We start from the raw sequence: 27,233 nt of genomic DNA, 5'->3' as shown, positions 1-27,233 counted from the left end.
AGGCAAACATTTCTTTCTTTCTTTCGTTTCTTTTTGTTCCTCGTTCCTCCTTCGTTTTGCTCTTTGTGGTTCAATGAATCGCAATTCTTGGTAAATAAAACAAATGGCAAAATAGAATAGATTCGTTAAAGGCCCATGGGTGAATAAAGATAAACTTTTGGCATGTAAAGGCAATCGATGGGGTTACGTTTGACAGGTTATAAGTTTGGCCATTTGAAATATGTATCTTTACATTTATGTATATGTGGTTCTTGTGTGTGTTCTTTACTCTAATATCAATGATTTTTTTTGCACCTGATATGGATATCAAATTTCTCAATTATAATTTCGATTCGTTCATCGAACTTTAATCCCAGCATTTTGAGTACAAATAAATGCAAATGTAAATATTAGGGTGATCCCTAGAGGTGACTTTCATGTGAATTAAAGGAAAAGGGTTTTATATGGAATTTAAAAATAAATTTTAAGTCATTCAAGAAACTCAAAATGTAATAAACTGTAAAAATTACAACTTATGTTTAGTATAGTAAGTAAATATGTCTTTGTTTATTTCTCTCAACTACAATAAAAGAAAAATAAACACTTTTTTTTTTGGCTTTTGGCTTTTGTTTGCAATTGGAGATTGAAAGTTTTTGATAAGAACCGCCCTAATAAGATGAAACCAAACCAACGAAAAGCAAATAACAACAAAAATAGACTAAATCCTTTTGCTTCTAATATCAGACTTAATATGTCTAGACGTCCTTTGAACAATAAAAGCGGGCGCCTCGATGTCTTGGTCTTCGTCTGTGACGAGATTGAATGTTTTGGTTTTTGTATGCCCTGCCAATGACAGGTATTGGGTCATACATATATAAGTGTATATATCCATGTACAAGTAGGCATATAATTACGTAGATTTTTAAATTCATTGACCTTTTGACATTTAATATGGACTATATAAATTATAATAATCCCATTTGGCAATTTAGACTAAAAATTCTAAAATTACAATTCAAATGCACTTGTTAAAAATTGACAAAAATCATATTTGAATTGTGAATTCCCCTGTCGTTAGTAATTTTATCTAATTATGCGTATTGGCCGAATTCCCTAATAAATCACGCAAACAATTTTGTAATTATTGCCTGCATTAGTAAACGAATTCCGCGATAGATACATTGATTATATGTACATATGTATGAACATAGAAACAGAAATGTATATTAAACTAACAACTCCGAAACAACAAACTAAACGACATGGCCTAAAAATGTGTCTGTGGCATTAAAACCTATTAGCAACATGTATTAAATTACGTAACTGCTGTTCGATTTATGTTGTTTACCAACTAGTCAAATGCACAGCGCCAGAAACCAGCCCAAAACTATGGGAGATCAAACCAAAATATAAATAATAAACCATTCACAAGCCACAAGGGTTGGCTATCAAGGAAGAGAGTGGAGAGGACATGATGGGACTGCGAGTTCGGCAGCGGCATGAGGCAGCCAGGTAGCACGCGCGATTTATTTATTTGTTTCCCATTTGGGAATCTATTTGCCTTTCCCATGAATGCGGTTACACAAATGGTGGAATGGGCTATTGGCTGATGGGAATGGTTATGATGATGGCTGTTTGTTTAGGCCACCGCCTTACGTCAATAGTTAGCCAGGCAGATCAAAGCAAAGACCAGAAACTACTTGATATGCTCGGGAACAGGTGTCTCTATGTGTGTGTGTGTGTGTGTGATGGTGGGAAATGGGGTTTAATGTAGCAGAAAAGCGACTCATGTAAAATGCATGTCCAATGCGCTTACAGTTTTGCATAAACTTTGCTTTTACAAGCGAGGGCTCTTCGAGAAGTTGTTGATGTAACCTTATTTCTAAGTTAAGTTCCATACCAAAATGGATGTTACATGCTGTAATACACTTTCACCTTCTACTCTGTTAAAAAAAAGCGTTGTTTGCCTCTAATTGAAATACTTTCCTGTCACTTATTTTTTTTAATAGGACAAATTCTTGAACTCATTTAATTGTCACCTCCTGCAGATGCCATTTCTTATCACAATTGGACTTAGTACAAAGAGAGAAATCAACAGCAATATTAATTAAATCTCAGTTACTGCGCAGTATGCAGTTATGCAGAGAAGAATATTAAGCATACATATGTATGTATGTAGGATTGCCAGGATGAAAAAATTTGTGAGCACTTTTTTTACTGTCTTTCTGGTATTATTAAAAATTATAGGCACGTTTCTCTTGTTGTTGTTAATAATTAATTTTTCTTCGAGTTTACAGCAGCACATGAAGTAGTAAGAGAGTGAAAGGCAGCAGCAGTCGAAGGAACACAAAAAACGTGTCGCAAATAACTTGGATTGCATAATAAAACGCTTCTCTGGTGAGCACATGACGTCCAGGTTTTTATAAGCTGTCAATTTGTTTACACGTCAGCCATGTCGTTGCGGCCGGAGGAGATCCTACTTGTCGTCCTCGTCCTGCTCCCCCTTCTCCTCCTCCACCACCCAGTACTTTTTCTTTGGTTGTTGCCTTTGACTTTGTCGCAGCTAAAATATTAACAGCACCTATGATGTGCCAGCTCTTCTGCCTGTTTCTCACTCGGTCTGTATATCAGTTCGTTCTGAGCACATTTAATATTTTCACACTGCGAACGCAGATAATGCTCCTGGGAACTGGGTAACAGGCACTTCCTGTACCGAGGCCAAAGGAGGAAAAATATAACAACAACGAAACAAGCAGCTCAGTTAAGTTCAGGTCGGTTTGGCAAAGCTTCTTCCCAGCTTCATTCCAGTCGTCTTTCAGTTTGTCTTATATGTACATGCTTTTGGCCTTATTCGAGTGTGTGTTTGTGTGCGTGTATGTGTGCGGCCTGGTGACAAACGCATAAAACAGCATAATTTGTCAGCATGAACACGGCAGTCGAACGCCACTGGCATAACAATGAGCCAACCAAAAAATTCCTGCTTATTTGCGAGAGAGATGTGAGAATCAAATATAGAACAGCAAGAAAGCAACAGCACACAACAATCCAAAGCGAAAAGCATTTTTGGCCAATAAATGGCAAACCAACTTAACCAAGGGGGTCCCACATCCTAATTGTCTTCATTGTACTCATTTATCAATGACTAATTAACAATGTGAAAGGGTAAAGAAAAATCTTGTGACAAAAACTAAAATGGTAATCATTACTTTTACCAAAGCAAAGGCCCTAACACCTTTTGAGCTTAACATGCTTCGTATTAAATCAAACAGTTGGTTTTTTCTCTATAGAAAAATATGTACATATGTGTATCTGAGACTGCGTCTGTAGCAAGTTAATTTATGCTTATTTGATTATGGGTGGGTCTATGGGCTATTCCATTCTATTTTCTCTTCGTTACTTCACACACTGTTTGTGATTCAACTAAGCGAAATACAATTAAATGTATGTAACAAACTTTTTTTGCTTTCGCTTCTAATGCAGTTCTATCTACTCTTTGGCCAAAGGGCATATTCATTTCTGTTAGATGTTTCCAGTAAAAAGAAACAAAAATGATGTATGACGGTATTTAAAATGAATAGCTCAAGTTAGAAACTTACCTCTTATTAGAGAGACACAAACCCATATAATAATCCATCTGCAAGAAATAAAGTGTTTGTTAAATTTTTAACACCTTTTTAAACCAGAATTAGATGAAAAGTAAATGCCAATTTTATTCAAAATAGCTTTGTAGCCATATTAATATTTTGAAAACCTTATCGTTGTTCATTGGTCTCTGAAAATTAATCACATGAACCTTATTGGTTCTTAAAAAAGTATTTTAAAATCACAATTTTTTAAGTTCTATTACAATGAATTAAATAAAGTGTATAAAAACCTCGGTTCAACAGGCCATTGCAAAGAACTTATTTATATATACATCTTTTTTTTTTTTTTTTGAAGATGTCTCTGATTTAATTTACTTGGCTTTTACGTCATTACACAGAAAGAGACAGCCAAAGAGACAGAGTTGGAAAATGCGAAAGCACATGGATACATTCATATGGGCATTTGATGGTTCTTTGTCAGCAAATTAAATTATCCATTCGGTACCAATAACAATGTTTTATATGATCAGCGCAATATATAAATCTAAATATGTATATTCATTTAAAAATATTGGCCTGATTTTGTTTATTATTTATGGTTTTTATTTGCATCTACATACAAGTTAAAGTTGATTTCACCCTTTTTAATTGTTATGCGCTCAACTTGCGTTTCATTTTATTGAATTGAAAAAGTTTTTGTATATGCAACTCCAACAGAAGCAGCAGCAGCAATTGCATTGTGAAGTGGACTACCGATTACCATCACACTTCAATACCCTATTGATGGGGTTAAAGTGTATATATTGAATTCCCATTCATGCTCCAGTTGGGTAAGAACTCTGAAAAGCTAATGCCACATCTAGAAAACATTTTTTCCCTAGCAGCCTAATTACACTCCAAATTGACATTAAAACATATGCAGAAAAGCAGTCGCCATAGACACTTCAAAGGCATTCAGCCTGCCTGGGACTCTCAGTGTCGTCTATGTGCCATCTCAACCACTGACATAATTAGCATGTTTTTGTGTAATCAAAAACGAACAATATTCACAACGAGCTCACACACACACACACTCTCTCTCTGGGCTGGAAGAGCAACAATTTTGATTTAATTGTTGCCATGGCAAAGCTTATATTCTTTTAATTTATGTCAATTTATTTAATCAGGCGCTTGCTGACTGCTGCCTTCCTTGCTTCCTTTTCCTTTTGTGAAAAGCGAGAGTCAAGTCTTGGCTCGTTGGTGGCAGGATGGCTTGTACGGTTGTCAATCAGCCAACAGCGGAAGAGGCAGTTGGCAGTCTGACAGGGGGGCTGCTCTCTGGCATTTGTAATTAAAAAGTGCTTGGGCCCCAACCAGATAATTTGAAAAGTAACTGCAGGGTCGAAGAAACTTCCATGCTCATAAAAAAATAAAATGCAGAGGAAAAAAACAAGCGCGAAAGCTAAGGGAAAAACTCAAAGCGATAAAAAATAATACATTTGTCAATCAAAACTTTGTGAAAGTTGCAGCATAAAAATATGCAAAAGAGGGTAAGCAGAAGAATCCATTTAATGGTTTCCATTTTCCCAAAGCAATTCGGAGGCTACGCATAGAGACAGCATAAACGAACGAGCAGGAGGAGCATGACTATAAGGATGAGGACAAGGAAGGCGACGTGCGCCAGGACGTGCACGAAATAAGCAAGTTCACGCACGTCACTTGAATTTGAGTGGATCCGCTCAGCTATATGGGTCAAGGGGAGAGCTGCTGCGTACTAATGCTAATTTGTAAATGCCTTTTCCTGTTGTGGTTGCTGCAACATCCAATACACTTCATTAACAAACCATCCCCAGTCCGTTGAGCAACTTTGAAATCTTACACAAAAAACAGAAAGCACAAAACGCAAAACTTTTTCAATATACACTTAAGAGCATCTTGGGTTTTTCACTTGTTCATTTTTATGCCCAGCAAACTGAAAAAAGCTAGGCAATATGTTATTGCTAGTTTCCGCTTTCTTCAGTTTCCGTTCAATCGCTGAGAAACAGTCAAAATCTGAATCTTAAATGCTCATTTTATTTACAATTTTACCAACGTATTCTTCTTGATTTCGTAGTCCTTAAAATGAGTTTAATTTTTTTAAACATGCCTTAAAATGAAATATGTATCTCTCTTTACTTTCTTAAATTTTACCCGGACAATAATAATAACAAAAATATGAAAACAGAAATGAATATTTTTAGGTATACCTACTTATTTTTATACAATTGTTTATTTGGGGCAACCCTTGTCCGTGTGTGTGTGCCCCTCTTTTTATTCTTTCAAAGTGTTGTGCAGCAAATGAGCCAGGTTCAATTTTCTTGTTTTTGTATCTTTTTAATTGGGATGCGGCCTATTGATGTTTTGGTTTTATTTTGTTTTTCTCCCCACAACCATTTTTTCTTACGAAGAACTTTGTAATTAAATGCAAATTAAGTAAACCATATTTTGTTGTTGTTGTTTTTGCTGTGAAAAACTTTTTTTAACCAAAGTCTCAATACAAAGCCAATGCCAAAGACTATATTAACGGCCAATGTGGCGTTAATGGCAACGGCAAGGGATAAGTCGAAAGTGTTAAACGCAATTGCTGGAGCAACTTTTCTAATTAGCGTCAACGGATAGAAGAAAATAGGAAACACCAAGAATGATTCGTATGCATATTAAGTGCAATTTAGAGGAACAGTAACACATTGCCATCGGGTAAACATCAAAACACACAAAGGAACACCTTTCTCCCGCTAATTCTCTCTCTCTTCTCTCTCTCGTGCTACCTCTTAATATATGCAATCTTTGCAATCAAGGCAAAACCAAGTAAGAACCTCTACTTTTCCAAAACATTAGCAAAATTTCAACAAAAAGAGCTTCACAAAAACTAGGAAGAAACTTTTTGGCTCAAAAACCACAAACACACACCAATCGACAATGTCGATTATACTTTCATGCTATGTCGGTACGTTTGTAACTAACTATGTGTATCTGCGGGATAAAAGTTGAGTTAGTTGGCGGCAGTCGTTGAAAGTTAAACCGAAAAAGCATCAAAAGCGACTGCTTCTTGTAATTACGGATTGCAAAACGAAACGAGACGAAACGAATCGAAAGGTAAACGACGCTGTCGTTGCAAAAGGCGAATCAGAACCTGTGAGACTTGGGAAATGAGTTGCGAATACGAGAAGCAGAACTTCAAAACTGATGACTCCGCCACACGAAACTTACGCACTCAGAGATGGTCAAAAGAGATGGTCGTTTGTCATTCACACTCACTGTGATCGCAATGTAAAAGGAAATTTGAACTAAAAGCTTATTTAAGAAGTTCAAGAGATCATAAAGATATTGCGAGCAATCGAATATCTTAAATATTCTTAGGCCAATTTTAGTACTCATCTCAGGTAACGGCTAAAATTGGCGTTTATATAAGGTAAGTGTTTGCTATAGCTGGTTTTCCCTAAGCGCATCGCTGTTACAATCAGTTTCTACAACAATTTCAGCCACTACTGTTAGCAGCCCATCGAAAAGGGTAAACTTTCTGAAGCATCAGCAGCATCTTAAGCGATTTTCCGCTACGCCAGGCTTCACAACAATATTGGTGACGCAGGTATTCCATGGGCGGTTGTGGGCGTGGTTGTGCAAATTTACAGCAAGCGAAAATTAAGAAACTTGCCGCCGCCGACGACGACGACGACTACTACGACTCTTCAGACAAGAAAAGAAGAGAGAAAGAGAAGGAGAGAGTGAGAGAGTTGTGGCGCCATGGCTCAGTGATTGGAGTAGAGACTTAGTCGTCTCGGCCTAGTGCTGATTGCATCTCACTGCCGAGTATGGAGGATGTTTGCTTATTTATGGCTCACAGGTAAAATGTAGCCATGCGTATATACGTATGCACATATGCAGCTTGATAGATCTATCAGTATACACAGTAAGGGGAAATGGAATTTGAAGCAGTACCATGATTTCGTATGCGTTGAAGTTATGAGACCAGCGCTAATCGATGTAGAGAATGACTTAAAGCTGAAACTGTAATAGCAGCAGGAAGCGAAATGAACGTTGGTTAGACAGGCAAGTCATGGGGAGTTGGGGCTAAGCACTTACAAAGACAAATGCTGGTCTAATGTCTGGAGGAGGCGCCTTAATGTCTGGCAGCTTCTTGAAAAATAAACCAGTCAGCATTTGTAGCGTTGATTGAATTGTCCGGCGGAGGTAAGTTGATCCCCCTAGCTGACACACACACACACGGACACATGGTCACATGGTAACACAGAGGCCGAGGGGGTGCTTTTCAATTAAAACTATTGTCAACGACAATAAGTTATACAAGTGAAGCGAGAGAGAACAAGCTGCTTGAAGCTAGCTAGCTAGCTCCACTGATGCCGTTGACAGCCGCACGTACGCTTAATTAGAAAAAGTTGCCTTCGTTTGCCTTTCCACCACGACAGTTGCTACCGTGCCTTTCCATGGCTGTCAGCACACGGCACACGCCCACACTTTGCGACGGAAGTAAATTTACACTTCAGTTTCAGTTTCACAGTTTCATTTTTTTTTTTTTACCCACTCCCCTTTCCTGCTCCTCTTCTTTTTCCTCATCTTGTGTAGTTTTTTCTGGTTTTATTATTTTCCGACGCGCGACTAATTTTCTTGAGTCCCATTCTCATTCCTGGGCATCCGCTGCACAAGTAATCCCAGAAAATTGTATAAAAAATGCAAAAGGCCATGCCACTCCTCACTCTAACGCACACACCTCGCCCTGTGTGACTCATAATTTTCTAACACAAAAAAAAGGACGAAATGAAAAAAAAAAGAAAACTAAAGATGGGGAACTGATGCACTCTGTTCTGTTTGCCTTTGGCCTGGTCTTTGTTTTTTTTTTTTTTGCTGCTGTGGCTTTTGCTTGACGATTTTCTTTCCCCTTTTTTTTGCACTCTGTCCTTTTGACTTGCTGCTGGCCTGGACAGAGAACCGTGCCGGATGTCACGTGCGCATCATTTTCCAGCAGTTTTGTTGCTCCTCGCTGTAATTATAACAAGGCGCAGCTTAAATTAGTCGGAACCCAACTAAATACCCCACCTGTCTCTTTCACTCATACACTCACTGTATAGGTGTGTGTGTGTGTGTGTGTGTGTGTGCGTGGACCCATGACCGGGCCATTATTAAAGCAGCTAGCATGCGATTTTCATAGCCCATTGTTGGGCGTTGTTTGTTGTGGGTGAATGTTTCTGTGTCTGTATCTGTATCTGTGTCGTTGGTGTTGTCGGTGTTGGTGTTCCTTTGTTTAGTGCATTTTCTGTCGACGTCAGCGTGATTAGTTGTGCCCTAGGTCCTTTGCTTTGTTTTCAAGCATTGTTTATTTGGAACCCATACAGACACACACCGACAAACAAACATACATATACTATATGCATATCATGCATGTGCTGCAGGTAATACCAATTAACAGACGAACTCGACCTCAAAAAAGAAATAGTTAGTTTAACACACTTGACTTGGATTCAGCCAGCATCAGCTAGAAGCCTACTAGCCTACAGGCGTTTGTAATACTTACATCATTAACGGCATCATTCTTTACACACGGCGACACATTAGAACACTTTAAGTTGCAACTAATGAGACTCCAAAACATAATTGTTGGCATTTAGTTAGATGAGCGGCGCCAAGTTGACAGAGAGAGATAGACAGAAGGAACACATACTACTAGAGAAATGACACGGCCTGAAGAGGAAGCAAATAAACAACGGCACAAGAGGCGGCAAATATGTAGCTATCGTGTGGCTAAAGTGTGGGGTAGGTGGACAACGAAAACAAATGCACCTAATGACACAATTTTGCACACACACAAACACACACACACTCACACACATTGATGGAATACTTGAACAAAATGGAGCAAAGCATTGGGAAAACTGTTATACAAACGAAGAGAGCTTCAAAATACGAGGATTCTCTTCAACATAAGCCGAATTGCAGTTCGTTTTTAAACCATTTGCCGAAGCTGCGAGCCGAGCAATTGCAGCGAATTCACTTATCGGCAATCGCTAGTCGTCTCGTTGAGTCGTCCAGTTTGCCAGTTGCCAGCAGCCAACAAAGTGAAGCAGTAGCTATTCTGGCCAAATAAATGCCGGCTATACAAGTGACACGTTACCTAAGAAGCCGGCAAATTTCTTAAATAACAGTAAAGCGCGATATTAACAAAAAAAAAAAAAATCACGCAGACGAAAACTAAGATGAAGGATGAAAAGAAGTTTCCTTGAAAGCATTGCCTACTTTATGGGGTACGTCATATATATTAATTTCAATTTGACATTTGCATTTTGGGTCTCGAGTGTGTGTGTGTGTGTGTGTGGAGGGAGGGGATTTGAATTGAGGCTTCAGCCTCGCCACGGCTCTACTTCTCGGCGGCTGTAAAAGTAACGCCATTAAGTTTTCAATTTCAACTTGTAACCTAGTTTTTTGTCCGACTCCCAGCTCGTGTACATCCAGAGACGCGCTTTTCTTTATTTTTCACTTCCCGTGACTACGAGTATAAATGTGTGTGTGTGTGTTCTTTTCGTGTGAGTGCCATACATTTTCTTGAATTTTTTTCCATATATTATTCATGCTGTTACCCGGCCAAAAAAACGCTTGGCACAAAAAAAAAAAAAAAACAAAAAACGAGCGAAATAGAAAACAGAAACGGTAAAAAGTGCAATGCTAGACCAGAATCCGGCCAGGCAACAAACTGTGATTTGTATGAATGCTGCCATTAAACTGACGCCCTGTGAACTCAACAAGAAGAAAGCAGATGGAGAGATTGTATCAGAGTTGAGGAGATGGAGACGTAGATTTTACTCACGCTTGGCTTACAGTTGCTTTCATTACGTGCCAGCCAGTCAGTCAGCCAGCCGCTCCTTACTAATGGCAACGGGGCGTATGCGTAACGTGAGACTTTTGCCTGGCAAATGGCGAAACACATGCGGCGTATACTTTATATGTAGGGCAAAACTTTTGCTGCGCCTTGCTTGGCCAGATTAAAAGTTTTTGGCTCCCTGTCCCCCCCAACCCTCTCTAATGAATTCAATTGCCATGAGTTTTATTTAAAAACAAATGGTGGCAGATTTTTGAAATGACAAGAATTAAGATAACAAATTCGCGGAACACAGCCGAAGGAAAAGAACAAAGACACAGGAAACAACAAAAAAAACCTTAACAAAAAGAAAGTAGGAAATTCAGCAAAACTTTTTTTCTTCTTCGGTTTGGATTGGGTTTGTTTTTACGTTTGTGTTTTTTATTTTTCGCGTATTTTACCATGAAGACAAGTGAAAACAAAAGCCCATCAAAGCAAAACCAGGAAAATGTAGCACAACAACAATTGGTAATACTTAAGCCAACGTCGCGACGCTGTCAAAGTCAGGAAGCCGCGTGGCTCAGACGGAAGTGCGAGGCAGCCATTTGGGTTGCTGCAGGTTTCTCAATGTTGGCAATCCTTAGGAGATTCCTGGTGTGTGAGGAGCGAGCTGAGAAAAACTCTAATAAATTAAGCAATTTACATGAATTGTCGTTTGCTGTGCAGACAACTCATTTGTATATGGACCCAACAAGGAGTAGGATTTGTCAGAGCAGAAGGAAAAACTTTGCTGTTCGTTGACAATGTTCTAGAGTCAGAGGGTTGGCCGGGGGGCTGGCAGGAAGGTAGCAGGCAAATGACATAGACAGTACAGAAACAGAGGCGAGACTGAGAGGGAATAGACGATATAGGGCAAGAGTTTTGCTTGTAGCCAAGGTAAATCCTTAGCAATTTGTTTAATTTCATTATATTTCACTGTCATCATAGTTGGAATTGTTCTTGTTGTTGTTTTGCACTTTCATTACGTTGTATGCGCTTATCTGTGCACATTTGGCAGGATTTTTTGTTTTGTTTTATGTTCTTTGGCTATCGTTGTTGTTGTAGGTGTGCGTGCTGTTCACTTAGGAACTTTGGCCAATGAAATTTATGTGCATATTTTGGCCATTTTGACTTTGAGTTGTTTTCCTTATTGCATATAAATGTCAACTTGAGCGTGTGAGAGTATGTCTGTGTGTGTGTTTATGCATGGCCCGAGGCTGCTGTTTCTAAACTTTTCCCCACTCACAGATAAGCAGCAACAGTTCAAAGTTTTGTTTTTCTCTCTTTTTTTTTTTTTGTTTTGTATTTTTATTTGTCTCTCCCTTGTGTTGCGTGCCTTTCTGTTGATCTATGTCAACATGTGGCACTCGAAGCTAATCAAACTATTGATTGTTTGACTGATTCTGGCAATGCCAATGATGCTTTTTTTTGTAGTTTAATTTTTTTTTCCTTCTTTTTGGCATCGACAGGTGAAAGTTGCTCTGAAAACTTTCGAAATTTTCATTCATCTTGGCTTTAAGTTTGACAAAGTTTTCGCTTTTCATTTGCTGTAGCGGGAAATTGATTTCTCATGTGCCATCGCCCTCTGTTTTTCCAATCTTCATCTTTTACTTTCACGCACTCTATCTGCTTTTGAAAAACTTTTAACCCTTTTTGCTGTGTGTTTAGTAGGGCAAGGTTTGACAGCACTTTGTTCTGTCAAGTCCTTAGGTTGACTGGTCTTGGCTGTGGTTCTGGTCTTACGTATGTATGTATATGTATGTATGTAGGTGTTGTAACCTCTTTGACGCTGCTTTTCACAATTTCCACATGCTTTTTATTGATTTTGCATAAACAAGTGTGTGGAAATTGAATCTTCTCTTGGAACACAGCAAGTACTTTGCATACCCCACATATGTATATATCTATATATGTATATGTGTATTTACTTGAAATGTGAAGTACACGCCCAACCACTTTCTCTCTGTGTATGTGAGTGAGCCAAAAACTTCAAAAGAAGATAGACAAAGTAAGCACCTCTTTCCACCAAGGTAAAAGTTGGTCGGCTACCCTGAAGCTACACTCGAACACTTAATCAACAAAACTACATGCGGTTGGTCAGTTGTTCCACATCATGTTCAACTTGGCCCAAATATTCATCTGAATGAATGAAGAAGAGATGGAGCAAGGAGCAAAACAAGATGTGGCAAATGGGAAATTCTATGACAAATATGTAAACACTCAATCCGGTTTTGGCAAAGGCCAACTGGATATATCCCCACCATACTGTTGTAAACAATTTTCCCCAAGTATAAACTTCCTCTGTTGCCCATTTTCCAAAAATTGTCCGTTGCATAATTATTTTTGCTAGACGACAGAAAAAAAAAAAAAAAAAAATAAACGAAACGAAGGTAGAGAAATTTTGGCACTTGCTGTGGGTAATGTGGTATTTTTTCGCTTATTTAAGCCATTGCATAGCTTTCAACTAAAAATGAATGCCAAGCCACCTACATCTATGCAAATTTACTTTACAAGCATGGCGAAGGACCACAGCATTATGTGCATGTGTGTGTTTGTGAGGATGAAGCAAGCAGACGTGTTTTAGACATTTAGCACATAACCATACCAAATATTCAACCTAACGCTTACTCTTGGCATACACACATTCAAGCCGGCGGCAACCCGCTGCCTTGCTGCCTCGTTTCAATGTCAAACTTGGCCCAAAAGAATGTGCGCAAAAATATTTTGCAAAATAAGGCGCGAATGAAAAATTTATAAAATATTCAAATAAGCATTTTACATTTTAGCACCATGGCTCTACAAATGTTCAGACTCATATCTTGTAGATAAAAAATTGTTGTGGCAAAATGGGAAAAAACAAAAAAATACAAAAACAGCAACATTATAAAACATTTTAATAAAATTAAGCAAAATGCAAAAAGCATTTTAATATTTATGCAAAGAAGGAAACAGAGCACATCCGAAAAGCAACCCAACACAACTTTTATGGTAGTCGTAGAGTACGAGGGCGAAAAAGGGAAAAAAGGAAACCAAAGTCCTCAAAACTTGATAAAAAGAAAACCGATTCATTCGCGTGCCTTCCAGCAGCAGCACCAGAAGAAGAAGAAGAAAAATAAGAAAACAAGAGGGGTGGCAGGGAAGCAGCAGAAAAAAAAAAACTATTTAAGTTTTAAGCGTTTGACGCTTTACAACCGCAAAATGTCGACACAAAGTTTCACACGCACCCCAACAACAGGAACAATAACAAGATTTCCACCACACAGACAACTCATTGAGCGACAACACCCCAATCCCCCCCACCCCACACATCCATCCATCCATTTGCTGTTTTTGCCTCCCACGCACATTGCTAACCCAAGTCATAAAGTCGAGGATAAAATGCAAGAGTGGCGAAGTTTTAATTTAAATTTGAGTGAAAAATAAGAAGAAAAGAGCAAAAAAAGTAAGCAAAAAGCAGGCAAAATGTGAACTCTGAGAAAGCTGAAACACAAAAGAGAAGCCGAGTGTCACGGCCCCAGCCGCCAATAACTCAGCGAGGGTCGCACCATCTAGAAATTGAAGTTGCTGCTTCTGCAAGGACAGCAGGAAAACAGAGCGAAGGGAACCAAAAGAATTACGATGCCTTTGAGTAAAACACTTTTTGCGGTTAAAAGTAAGGCAACCAGCCAGCCAGCTAGTCAGCAGTTCGCCGCGTTATCTACATAACTCATACGCACTGTGGGTCGTATACGGAACAGAGCAGAGCATAGAGGATATGAAGATGGAAATGAAGCTGGTAGACAGTAGTTTATCCATGCAGGGATTATGCAACGGGAATATAAGCTAGGAACTACAAAAATTTGCAACACATGGCGGACGCTTAGGTTGGGACTCATTGCATCTCTTTCTGTCTTCCATTTTTTTGCTAGTGGCTAATATACATAGATACAAATAGACACATATGTTCGTATGTACATAGGTATATGTGGAAAGCTGGCTATACTGCTAGATACAGCAGCAACTGGCTGTGGTATGCTTTAAACTTACACAAATATGGCCAACATTTTTGCGTTTTTCTTTACGCCAGGTTTGCAGCGAGCCGGCTTATCGACTTCCATTAGTGGCAGGTAAACTCTTCCGCTGCTTGGGAAACGAAGGGATCATAAAGGAAGAAAAGCATATATGTACCTACAATGAGTGAGCGGAGAAGCGAGGAGTGGAAGATTCAGGCATTATGTATGCATGAATGTTTTTAATTTTGCCCTCACAGACTAAGATGTTAGATTTGTGGCATATGGGAAGCTTTCTTTGATCGCAAGGCAATAAAATGAAGACGGCACTAAAAATGTCCAGGATAAACGTTAAGCTCTAAGCTCTTTTAATTTCTGATACACAGATATTGTTTAATATTTAGTCAAGTGAAAATATTCCAATCACTTTCTTAACCATTTTGCAGATATTGAAACAAAAATCATTCGTTTTCTTTTAATTGTATGATCGATTTGACTTTCAACATAGTCTCATCATTTTAGCCATTGCCTGACCTCAGCAATTTCTTTGCTCACGATTTATCAGATGTCAACTGACGATCCTGTTGCCAAAGTGATAGCCATTCATTTGCTACACACTCCAGTCATTCCATTTACACCCATGCAATAGACAAAGAGCTACCCTTTTGCCACGCCCATTTCACATCCTTTCATTCGAACACCCTGTAAAGTATAGTTTGCATGACATGCTTTCTGCTTCTTGCTTGTGCAGAGTGCAGAGAGGGCGTGTTACAGCTGGCAGCAAATGAATGACTGAATGAATGACTGAATGACAGACGCAATGAATGGTTGCTTGACTGAGTAGAGGGCACATTGTAGATGCCATGGTTGTGTGAATAATGCAGAGGCATTCAGTTGACACGCAGCTGGCGTCAACAAGGTGCACAAGCAGTATCCCCCTCAACCATCGCTACTACCAACAGCGTCGGTGGAATCGTTGTATGTAAAACAAAGAAGCTTCCAAAGTACATTCCACATATGTATGCATGAGGAGTTGGAAAATATGTAGAGAAACCCCACGCTGAGACGTGCTCTCAAAATACTTGCCTATTTTCTGGCGCTGTCTTTACCCAGGGGAGTCATAAAATACCAGATAGTAAAGAAAGCAGACAGCACAAATATGTTGCCAAAGCCACAAATCATTTAATTTGCCATAGACTTGGCATAGACGCACTTTCTCAGTATGTTTGGTCAGTGCATTAAACTAAATATATGATGAATTATGAGTAACCGAACATAGATGCCACCAAAAAATTTAGAAGCGTGTGCGATTTGTTCTTCTCAAAAAGAAAATACACATGAAATGCAGAGACAATGGCTAAGGATACAGTTGTCATTGCCTCACACACAGCAAAACCAGGAGCACCAGGGGAAGAGAGAGAGAGGGATGTGTTTGAGGCAAATGAAAGTTTCACTACTGATTGAGTCAATGATGATGCCATTAAAAGTCGCAAATTGATGTTTTTGTTTCAAATGTGTCAGTGTGTGTGTGCCATTGAGTGTTTGCGCGTGTGCCTGTGTGTGTGTGTGAGTGTGTATCTCTGCCAATTACAAGTGTTAGAGTCTGTTATTCGCATTCTAACAACGGAAACAAGCCAGAGATTTATTTTTGATATTTCCGCTTTGCTGCGGCAGAAACAGCAGCAGCAAGCAACAACAACAGCAAGGGAGGGAAACTTTTTCGATAAAAATGTAAATTTATTGGATATGTGTAACAAACAAGCTACAATATACGCAATATACGAGTATATAGTAAATATATATAGATATATACATATATACATACGATTCAAATGCGTTTGACAATAATGTTCATGTTGTTGCCATCGTCGTCGTCATCGTCATCATCATCATCGTCTTTGAGAGCTTGGGAATGGGAATCGTATTGAATGTGGATGTGAAGCTGATGGACATCCCACTGTGATCTCTGTGTTTCATCATGCACGAATATGGGAATCATATTTTTATGATTTTTTATTGACACTTTTTGATATGACAGTTAACAATTCATTCATTTGAGTTCGAAATGGCTCTTGTTTTTCTTTAGTTAGCTACTGTTATTTGGTTAAACTCGACTTTTTACTAGTTTACATAATGTTTGCTCTTTCTCCATCTCTTTGTTTCTCTCTTTTTGGCTTGTTTGTTTTTGGATTCGTGCTTTATGTAGTATTACAAATTATGCACGATATATGTATATCAAATAAAGTAAAAGAAAAGAAAAACTTTATACATAACATAAAAAAATTTATCACATAAGCGCATTATTCCTTTGTGAAAGAACTTGTAAAAGAAATAAAATACGCTTGGACATTTCCATGGGAAAGGAGAAAGAAAGACACTAAAGGACAGACTGAGATAGAGACAAAGAGAACGAGAGAAAGAGAGAGGATGAGCATATGAACAGAATCAGATAAAAGCGTAGGTGTAAGTATATATATAAATCTACTTATTCATCTATTCCACAATGGAATAAAAAAAACTTTTTTAATGACTATAGTAAGATTTTTCTAGGCAGACATAAGAATAATGTACCCGAAATGCTTTACTGCTCAGTGGCAAGAGAGAGAGAGAGAGATTTTCGCTTAATGATATGTAAAACTCATAAGTACAATTAATTGCCCATGACCTTATCTACATTCATTCATTATGATTTCTGTTAAATAAATCAACAATTTTCCACCTTTAGTAAGCAAAACAAATGAATAATCCGCTGATTCACCACTTAAATGAATAAATTAATCAGAAGCGAACAAACAAATAAATAAACAAGTGAATTCTGGTAAATAAAATAGATTTATTATTTATATTATATAGGTAATGCAAAACGGATGCATTTCAGTAAATAAATAAAACAAATATAACAATAATCAAAGTGTTTGCAAAACTTTGGCAAAGACTTGTAGAAGTTAAGATACTCTTCACACGTTTTTAGAACCGTGTGATCAGATCAGATCATTTTTCATTTCAGAATACTCTTTGTCAAAAAAAAAAAGACTAAGATCAAATTGTAATCTTAACTTTTGAATTAAAGTAGTATATAAATATATTTCTCAGAGTATTCAAAAGAAAGAGACGAGAAAGAAAACAAAGTAATAAAAAGTTTAATTATTTTACTTGAAAAAATAAATGCTTTCGTTTGTTCAATGACCGTCTCTTGTCATAAGTGTAAAATAAACCAATAATAATAATAAAAGCCAGATTAATATACACACACACACAGACACAAGCGATGACAATATAAAGGATGATAGCGTTGAAAAGGACATCTCGTCGTGTCTTGTTTTCCTCCTTAACAAAGACAGAGATGCTGATGAAGACGAAGGGAAGACAACAGCATTGAAAAAGTTATTATGTTGAAATTATGCGTTACAAAGTCAGGCAGCAAACAAGCAAAGAAAAGGACACAAGCACACATATACCAGAAAGAGAGGGATATAAAAAGAGAGACAGAGGGAGATAGGGAGAAAAACTCCTATAAACATATCCCTTTTCATTGGCTTTACATGGTCAATCGAGACTCTGAATTGAGATGCTGGCAGACGGCGAGAATAAAACATATTTTTAAATCAAAGCCAAAGGGAAAGCTAACCGCTATTAGGCCATATATTAAGTGGAGCAAGCGTTGGCGGTAAATCCAAAAAAGGTTACAAATAGCCGTCATAAAAACTTTATTTGTGCAAAGGATTGAAAAACGAAAGAGAATGAGAAGTAAAAGGCGACTGGATGTCCTGTGCATGCCAAGTTGAAGACTGGCAATATCCTTTTTCACCCACTCCCCATAGCAAACCAAAATAATATGGTCAATGGAAAGAAAGGGGGGACGGACAAGCGTGTTTATTGTTGTTTATGAGCCCCCGCTCTGCCCACAATTTCCAATCATCCCCTTAATACCCTCTCTCACCACCCACAAGCCTTATCCATTCGATTTCGGAGACCTTTCCGATTGCCTTTGTTTGCTGCTGCTGCTTTTTGTTAAAAAACATTTATGCGCTCCATTATCGAAATCCCAGCGACATCACCCCACGCACATGTTGCTATTTGGACTATTCGGTCTATTTCGATAGCTGCTGTTTGGCTTTTTGGCCATGGGTTATATAGCATTTGATTATTGCCATGGATTATGCTATAATTGCGTATCGCATTTCGTTATTTGTTTTCATTTCACGTTCACACACAGCTAAAACTAATAGAGAGAGAATGGAAAATGTTATAAAGATGGTGAAATGGATTTTTAACGCCATATTTATATAGCTATGATGAGATTTTAAGCCTCGTTCGTGTGTGGTCTTCACTCTGTCTCATAATTCTATAATCATTTCTAATTTTGTTGCGTTTCGCAAATGAATAGCTCGAGTAAAGGAACAACCTAATCAGGAAACCACACAACCACACGGCAGCAGCAAACAGCTGCTGGATTTTTGGTTCTCCTTCTTCCTTTTTTTCTTTTTCTAAAATTTCAGGCATATTTGGTAACGGGTCATTAAATGCGGAAATTGAGTCAACAAAAGCCAAAACGAACACCAAACAGGAAGGATATACACAAACACACACTTTTGCTCTCCCATTTCTTCATATATACACAATCAACTCGGATGTAAAGAAACAACTTCTCTTTATTTGTGCCTTCTACATATGTATGTATATATGTAGATATAAATATGTTTGAATGTTTTACTTTTTTTTTTTGCCGTTCTTTAACATTGGCTTAGCTTATATAACCAAGTTCCGAGCACACATGTAAACCTTATAAACCAATAATTGTTGGCCTACAACTGACTTGGCTGCTGCTGCTTTCGATTGGCCTGCCAATAACAGGAGAAATGCTGCCATGCATGGCTTGTAACTGTATAATACACATACATACATGTATACATTCTGATGTTTGTGTATTTGTGTCTTTGAGTCAAAGGTTATGCCAATGGGTCTAGAGAGCATGGTTATCGGTCAAGCAAGAGAAAACGTATTAGTATCAGTCCTTGCCATATTTAAATTGTTGATTTTGTGCAAATTTGAGGTTTCACATTGGTTTTTGCTTCTTTTCAGTTGGAAGGGGAAAAATTATCATTATGAACAAACAACTAACTCAAAAGTTAACTCATCCATACCATCTAAACATTAACTTATTAGTAAAATAACTCATACGTCATGTTGATTCAAATTATCCATAACAAATTGTCTCAAAATTGAGTTAATCTCAGATAGTAAATCATTCAAAAAGAAAACATCCTTTCAAGGCGAAAACTGATAAAAGAATATCTTCTCGAATGCCCTAAAGTACACAATAAATACAATTAAAATGTGCTTTCTTCGCTGTGTTGTTGTTGTCTTTTAAATTTACGAGTGCGTTAAAAAAAAGAGACCAAGAAAATTAACTTTTCAGCATTGTTGGTGACAATTTCATGCAAGATGTGCTGCACACACACACACACAACAAGCGCAATTAACATATTTTATCAATCTTCAGTTGCCCATTCAGCAACAGCAACCACCACCCATCTAGCACCACCCAAAGCCCAGTTGCCTTCCCCTCTGCCCACTTACGCAATTTAAATAACTCAAGTGGCAAAAGAGCAAGGACACTCGAAGCAGGACGTGGCAGAGTCATCGCCATCCACATAAACACATTAACACTTTGCGTATGGGAGGTGCATGGGTCAGGGAACAGGCGGGGGCCAATGGCAGGTGAATGTGATGTGGTGGTGATGCCAAGCATCCGACGCTGCCGCCGACGCCATAGCCGCCGTGGCAGGCAGGTCAAAGTTGGCTCAGGCAACATTAAGCTTGCCAAGTATTTCTCGTTTCGTTGCCTGTTTGTTTTTTTTTTTTTTTTTGCCGCCCTTTTTTTTTTTTGTATACATCGTTGATTCTGGCTGCTGCGATGGACTGGGATGTGGGATAGATGGAATGGGATGCGGTGGGGGTAGAGTGTAATGGAGTGGGAGACGGCAAGGTTACGCACTCAATGGATAAGCAGGATCCGCATCCGCAGGATATGCGCTATGAGTCTGCCACATAAATTATACTTTAATTTTGCAGCATTTTTGGCCACGACTTATAAATCAGCAATACTTGCCGTTGGGGGCGAGAGGGCAAACCAACTCACAGACAAAAAAAAAAAAAAAAAAAATGAAAGAGCCAAGCGACAGCTGCTATATGCCCCGTGGCTTGGGTCCTATGGCTTATGGCTCTGTACTGGATTCTGGTTTTGGTTCCCGGACCTTGTGCTGGCATTCGCAATATTGAAATTTCAATTTAATTACATAGAACGGGGCCAGACCTCGGGCCCATGTGCCTCACAGTTGCCCGCAAAATGAGCTGTCGTTTGGGTCAAAGCATCAACATCAAAAACAACAACAACAGCAACACAAAACGATATGGTGAGATCTGTCCACTTGAGCAGCTCGGCGGTTTGGCTTAATTTGTTGAGATAATTGTGCCAAAATTATATTATTATTATTAAATTCGCATCCGTTATGCTTTCCTGTTTTTCTCCGTTTAGCGTTTTCGTTTCACTCTTATTATGAAAATTTGATTTCAAGTGCTATGTATACATATATATTTGTATGTTCAACTGTGTGTTGTGTGTGTGTGTGTGTGTGTGTGTGGGTGTGAGAAACTCAACTTTGACCTTAGTTTGGTTCGCCTTTTTACGTAATTGGATTTTGTGTGAGAGATTTAGGAAAAGGTTCAAGTAGCCCGAATGCTGTTGGCCATCGGAATTCTAATTCCGCTACGTAGGTACAATATTTTTCTTGTGTTTAAATTACCAACTGAATTGGACAATTATAGCTTTGGGCCCAGGAAGTTCTACACATAAAGCTAACAAAAGAAAGTGCCGAAAAGGCCTACAGATACTTTCGAGGTCCAAGGAAGGAATTAATTACAATTCCGCTTTAAAATATATTTGTATATAAATAGCTTGCAGTGAGGATTATCTGATGCACAATGCACAGCTTCTTGCAATAAACAACTCAATCCCAAAGCCTTTAAGCCAACATTAAACAGAGAGAAGAAAATCCATTAAGAACACTAAGTGAATCGGCTATTCAGGTTTTACATATATCTTGCTATATCTGTTCCACATAACATCGAACTTCTTAAGTTTGGCTAGCAGATGGGCGATTAACAATTGCACAAAGAACAAATGACTAAAGATTTCAAATAAAACACGTAATAAAGAAAACGAAATTTAAAGCCAAAAACATAATTTAACATTAACCTAATTGTTCACTATTTAGACTAGAGGGAGAGCGATGTTAGTGAATTGATGGCTTTGGCTTGGTTTTTCTTTTGTATATTTTAGCACAATTTGCAAGCTTAGTGAAACGCAGTTGGAACTTCATTTCTTGCTTTAGATTAAATGCCAAAAAGGGCGTGCCAGGCGACCAACAACAATGCAGTTTATTCTCTAAAATTCCACAAAGGCTTTTAATTAATTCACAGATGCAGTAGAAATAGAAGCAAGCAACAGAGAAACCGCAGCCAGAATCGGTTCCGCTGAAGGCAACGAAGCTAAAGATTCAAAGTCAAGTTGCCCGCAGCGAGCAATAAATGAAATACACAACAAGAAAATAAAGAGCAGGAAAAAATATGAAAACTCAAAAATACAAAATATGACGATGATGAATAAAATCCATTCATAAGGCGGTTGCCTACACTTTGATGGCAGAATGTCAGATGTGGCGTAACGGGAAAGAATGCGCTTGTGTGACTTTCTGCCACCAGATGGAGTTGAGTGGGTTAAGTGAGGGGATGTGCAAAATCAATTTTAAAGCGAAATTAAATAAAAATGCATTTATGCGCATTTCGTGGCAATTAAGTGCAGCAAATTGCAGCCAAACGAGCCATGTATAAAAACAAAAAAGAAAGGGATTTGGCATTTGGTATTGGAAATGGGATTGTAAATCGAAAATGGTGAAATTGAGGACGCACACACACACTTAGATGGCCTGGGCGGAGTTTGGTGGAGTGTTAATTAAGCTGATGTGAAAATCTTTGACGTGGTGTGAACATTGCGAGCAGACTATTAAATGACTGCCACAGGCTTAACCCACCACTGGAGATCAATGCCCCAAAAAATGTGTCATCGACTTTAATGACAGATTTATGACAATGCGCACAAACGACAATGCTCTTCAGCTTTAGCTCCGGCTCATGCTCACCTGACAGCTGATACTAGTCCCACGGACTCTACGGAAGTCTCGGGCGAAGACAAAAAGATACTTTGAAATAAACATTTCAATTTTGTTGCCACAGCCTTGGCAATTTGGTGTGAAAAGAAACTTGAAAGATATTTTTAGCCATTCAACGACAGAGAACTTTTATTGCCACGTGCTGAATGGATATGCTGGATATATGGCGTGGTTGTTGTCATTGTCGTTGCTGTTGTCTTCGTGCCAATTGCTTGGCGGGGCGAAATGTGTCAAGTGAGCGGTGACTGATGTGGCGAGTAACAAGGAGCTGCAACAGCTAGCGGCAAACATCTCAACGAAGTTGCAAAAGATACAATTTGCAGGAAGGAGCCTTGCATATGCATAAAAATGTTTTATTGAAGCGAATGAAGTAAGAATTAAAGGGGTGACGGTGGCTGTGGCAAGTGGAAAGGGAATGAGATTGGGTCTAAGAAAGCCACTCAAAATGACGTTGACTTTATTCTGGCAATTGTCGCACACTTACACACCCAAACATAAACCCACACATACACATACACAGCTGTCTGTCATTGTCAATGTCTGTACATGGCTGGTTGAATGGATGGAAGGAAGAAGAGGCTAACAATAATTTGCTTAGGTGGGTGACAGTAGGTGTTTGTGAGGGGCGCGGCTTGTGTTTTTGCAAATACATTGCACGCGCAATGTTAATCTGCTTTTAATTAAAACCAACTCGGAAGACTCTAAGCAGCTTTTTCCGCACTGCTTTTTACCTCCCATTTCCACCGTCTTTGGCTTTCTCTTTTTGTTCTAGCATTGTGTCCCATTCTTGGCACGCCAATCAACTAATTGTCTTTAGTCCTGGCAGCTTTTTGCCATAGTACTTTGACATGGCCTTCATTTATTGTTCGTTCAGTCTCATGTGAACAGGCAAATGTCGTTTTGTCGTTTGTCTTGAGCCAAAGTATGTACGATACAGAGGTGTCTAATTCTTCAATCTGAGAGGGGGTTAGCTGAGTAAGAGTTATCTGAAGTCACAAATTCAGTGTATTTAATTTCTTTGAACCATCTGTATCAGAAACTGAAAGTCTTTACTTCAAATCAGGCAAATTAGGCTTTAGTCGGTCCCCTTATTTTGCTCCGCCTGTGAAACAGGATTCTTTTGTGTCTGTATTACGAATAAAATTGCACAATGGCAATGGTAATCGAAAAACAAATGTTCTTTTTCCCGAAGATGTGTGTTTGTGGGGGGGCGCGGTATGACAGATAGACGGTTAGGGTTTGGAGCTAAGTAAATAATTATACGAAAGTAAACCACATGCAGCCAATTAAAATGAAAATGATATGTTTAGCAATTAGCATTCCAATCTAATAGAAAGGGAAACATGAATTGATAAATAATGCATATTAGTATAGCAATTTACTCCCCCTCCCACGTTTTCATCACTCTCTTTCGCTTCCCTTGCGAAATTTGCAAATTGTTCAGTGGCTTGTATCCTTTGAACTTAAACTAATAAATCTCCTTTGTTACCAAAACATTTCCGTTTCGCCCCCTTACAAATTTAATGATAAATGGCCGTGTATTAAGCAAAATCAATCAAGATGTAAAAAAGAAAGAGCCACAGCTTCAACAAACTGAAAGCATGTAAAATATGTCAAACATAATTAATTATAAAATTCATAAAACAAAAAAAAAAAAAAAAACAGAAGAAACCACAAAAGCAACAATAAAACCGTCAGAAAGAAAGAGAAAAAAATATAATTTCATGAAAAATGCGTCAGACAAAATTATCATTCATAATAATTTGTACAAACAAAAGAGAAGTTTTCCGAGATGTGAGGAGCGGAATGCTGCTATATATCGCTTGGCAACTGTGGTCTAGGCTAGGTAAACAAATATCATAGGGAGGGGAGGGACACACAGAGGAGGGAGAAACAATTACATGAACCCAAGAAAAAAATGTAAAAATGATGTTTTATTTAAAATAAAACACACACACACACAGTAGCGGAGGGATGTAGAATGAAGGGGGGCAATAAAAATAACAATGGTTGCAACAGCAGTGATAATGTTGCTGGCAACACATGTTTACAACAGCAACAACGACAACCGCAAAACAACAACGGCTGCCAGCAGACGCCATCCCCCCTCCATCTCCCTCTCTCAATCCGCCTGTATGCACATTTTAATCAATAAACAAACGTAAAAATATGACAACAAACAAACCAAAAAGAAGCACGAAGAGAAATTAATAAAATGCAACAGGAACAATAACAAATTTCAAGTCACAGACAATGACAAAATATTATAAATGAGGGGAACAGAACTCTAAGCAAGTCAGTGACTAAATATAGGCAGCTTGCCTCGGCCCCTGCCCCTGCCACAATGGCCCTGCCGCATACAACCCTCCACACTAATCCATATATTTCCCCCCTTTTTTTCTCGTTGTGCTGCCTAATTGTGATGATTTGGTAGCCACATAACAATTGGGAGCAGGAATTGATGTGTGAAGTGCAGTGGAGATGCAACTGATGGCCAACGGAAGTGATTCTTCGATTGTCATGCATGCACACAGAGAGAGAGAGAGAGAGAGAGAGAGAGAGAGAGAGAGAGCGAGAGGGAGAGATAAAGAGGTAGTAGCGACACATTACTCTTCAATCGAATGGCCTTTGTTCCATATCATAGAAGAGTGGAATAGCTAATTGCCGACATAGGCTTAAAGGATTTTCACAATTCGCCTTTCCGGCATTGAATCGCATAATTAACCATAGCCGTCGGATGGGGGTTGGGGGTGGTCATAAATAATGCAAAACCAATTGGTTTGTTTTGGGATTCTTTGGAGTTTCATGGAGAGTGTGTATTAGTTGGGGGAAGCAAAGTTCAAATTAGATGCCTACACTGCTAATTAGCCTGCACGTAAAAGGTTCAAAAGTTTTGGGTCACATTCTTGTTGTGCGTTCGATTGAGTAAGGTCAAACGGAAAATGCTTTATCAGGCGAAATAACACTGAAAGACGGGAGCCACATAAATCAAACGTGCCTACGGCCAAGGGACGGTCATGCGGGGAGAGGTCAGAGTACAGTGATGCGTGCTTGGGACGTGACGATCGTTTAAATTGATTTTCCTACATTTGCTTGCTCGTATATTATTTATTTAGAACTCTTGTCTATGTTGCCATTACGACCATGTAGTAAAATTAATATTTCTGCCAGCACAACTAATTGAAACATTTTTACATCTTTCCTTTCCAGCTCCCGCTTCAGGTCGTTAAAAACGAAGTAAATGAAAATTTGTGCAGCAGCAGCAATTAGAGGCAAATAGTAAAAATCCTCAATAAATGTCAAGTGACAAACAATTTTCGCGGAACCGTACGACAAAGGCATAGGCTGCGAGTGGTGCCTCGTTCCAGGCAACATGTTGCCAGCAACATAAACATCATCAGACAGAGGCAACATTTTTATGCTGCCGACAACAACAATACTGTATGCCGCATTTTTAGTCGTGCCCCTGACGGTTGTGTGACGTGTTCGTTTTGCGGGAAGGCGATAAGAAATCGGAGGGGAAAAAGAGAAGCAAACGAAAACAAAGATAGAAAAAAAAAATTAAAGAGAAGCAAACATTATACTAGTGCGGTTAATTGAAATTGCAAATTTCGAATTAGTGCAAAACGTGCAAATGGAAAAATTTCCGAATCAAGAAAATACGTGTTAAGCAAACACTAGCTTAGATTAAAAATTCCACAAAAAAAAAATACCAAAAAACTTTAAATCTCTCTTCATTTGGTGCTAACAAAAACTTCCAAGAGCAATACAATCGGTCCCGGTTCCGTTCCCGGTCTTTCTTAGTCCCTCTCTGCTGCCCCTCGCCGTCACTCATTCATTAATTTCACACTTAATTAATGTCTGGCGGCAAGTCCCGGCCAAAGTGGCCAAAAACGTTGACAATGTGGCAGACGCTATCAACTCTATCCACATCACTCGGCACTAAACTCACACACGAACACAGCGACTTGTCAACCTGCAAGTGTAGACGCATAGTAAAACCAAAACAACGAGCAAAATTTAACAGTGGCAACGCGGAAATGCAGAATCACCATGCCAGAGGCAACAACATGTTGCCATCAACAGACACAGCGGCGACACTGACGACGACGACGATGACAAGACTAGCTACAACTATGGGGACTCTTTCCACAAAGGCAGCAGCCATGCGTAGGTGTCGTGGTATCGCCATATCCACAAACGCCACCAGATCCACCACCACACCCAGGGGAATCAGCAGCATCCCTGGCAGCATTCACAGATCCAACAGTAGCAGCATCCTGCCATTTCAAATGCCACATCTCTTGTTGCTGGTGCTGATGCTGCTACTCCTGCTATGCGTCTTGTGTGGTAAGTAGCAAGCACCAACAAATGAGCCATGGCCAAGCTCAGTGAATGACTTTTAACAAAAATGCTGCGCTTAAATGTCTCTGATTTAGTAGACCACACACACCCAAGAAAAAAAATCTAGCAAAAACTAAAACCAAATGTGCAAGAGAAAAAAAGATGTACAACCCATGTGATATAGAGATGCAGCAGCAATAAGCAACAGCAAAAAATAAAGAAAAACCTAAATGATACATAA

The 27,233-nt window shown here is 38.8% G+C and overlaps 2 protein-coding genes across 2 annotated transcripts in view; one reads left to right on the top strand and one right to left on the bottom strand.

Annotated features, from left to right (window-relative positions):
- Nucleotides 1-2,455: 2,455 nt before the first annotated feature.
- Nucleotides 2,456-9,201, bottom strand: LOC137583914 (uncharacterized). Its single transcript, XM_068299103.1, has 2 exons — nt 9,112-9,201; nt 2,456-2,542 (listed from the first exon to the last, which is right to left on the bottom strand). Exons 1-2 carry the CDS (start codon nt 9,199-9,201, stop codon nt 2,456-2,458), a joined length of 177 nt encoding a protein of 58 aa, XP_068155204.1.
- A 437-nt stretch (nt 9,202-9,638) lies between these two features.
- beat-IIb (beaten path IIb) overlaps nt 9,639-27,233 on the top strand; it is a 30,398-nt gene continuing 12,803 nt past the window's right edge. Inside the window, exons 1-2 of the mRNA XM_068300201.1 lie at nt 9,639-9,838; nt 25,859-26,998. The gene's annotated coding sequence lies outside the window, so the exon portion shown is untranslated. The remainder of the gene's footprint in view (nt 9,839-25,858; nt 26,999-27,233) is intronic.

This window comes from Drosophila tropicalis, unplaced genomic scaffold (genome assembly GCF_018151085.1).
Source record: "Drosophila tropicalis isolate 14030-0801.00 unplaced genomic scaffold, ASM1815108v1 contig_878, whole genome shotgun sequence".
Taxonomy (NCBI): Eukaryota; Metazoa; Arthropoda; class Insecta; order Diptera; family Drosophilidae; genus Drosophila; species Drosophila tropicalis.
The sequence above is the reverse complement of the archived record's forward strand: the minus strand, read 5'-3'. Positions and strand labels throughout refer to the sequence as shown.

What these genes read in the sequence shown, in the direction of transcription:
- LOC137583914 (XM_068299103.1), bottom strand. Translation starts at nt 9,201, where the DNA reads ATGCCAACAATTATGTTTTGGAGTCTCATTAGTTGCAACTTAAAGTGT. An exon ending in AGAATGATGCCGTTAATGAT is followed by an intron (nt 2,543 to 9,111) that starts GTAAGTATTACA and finishes TTAATATTTTAG; the next exon opens with CTGCGACAAAGTCAAAGGCA.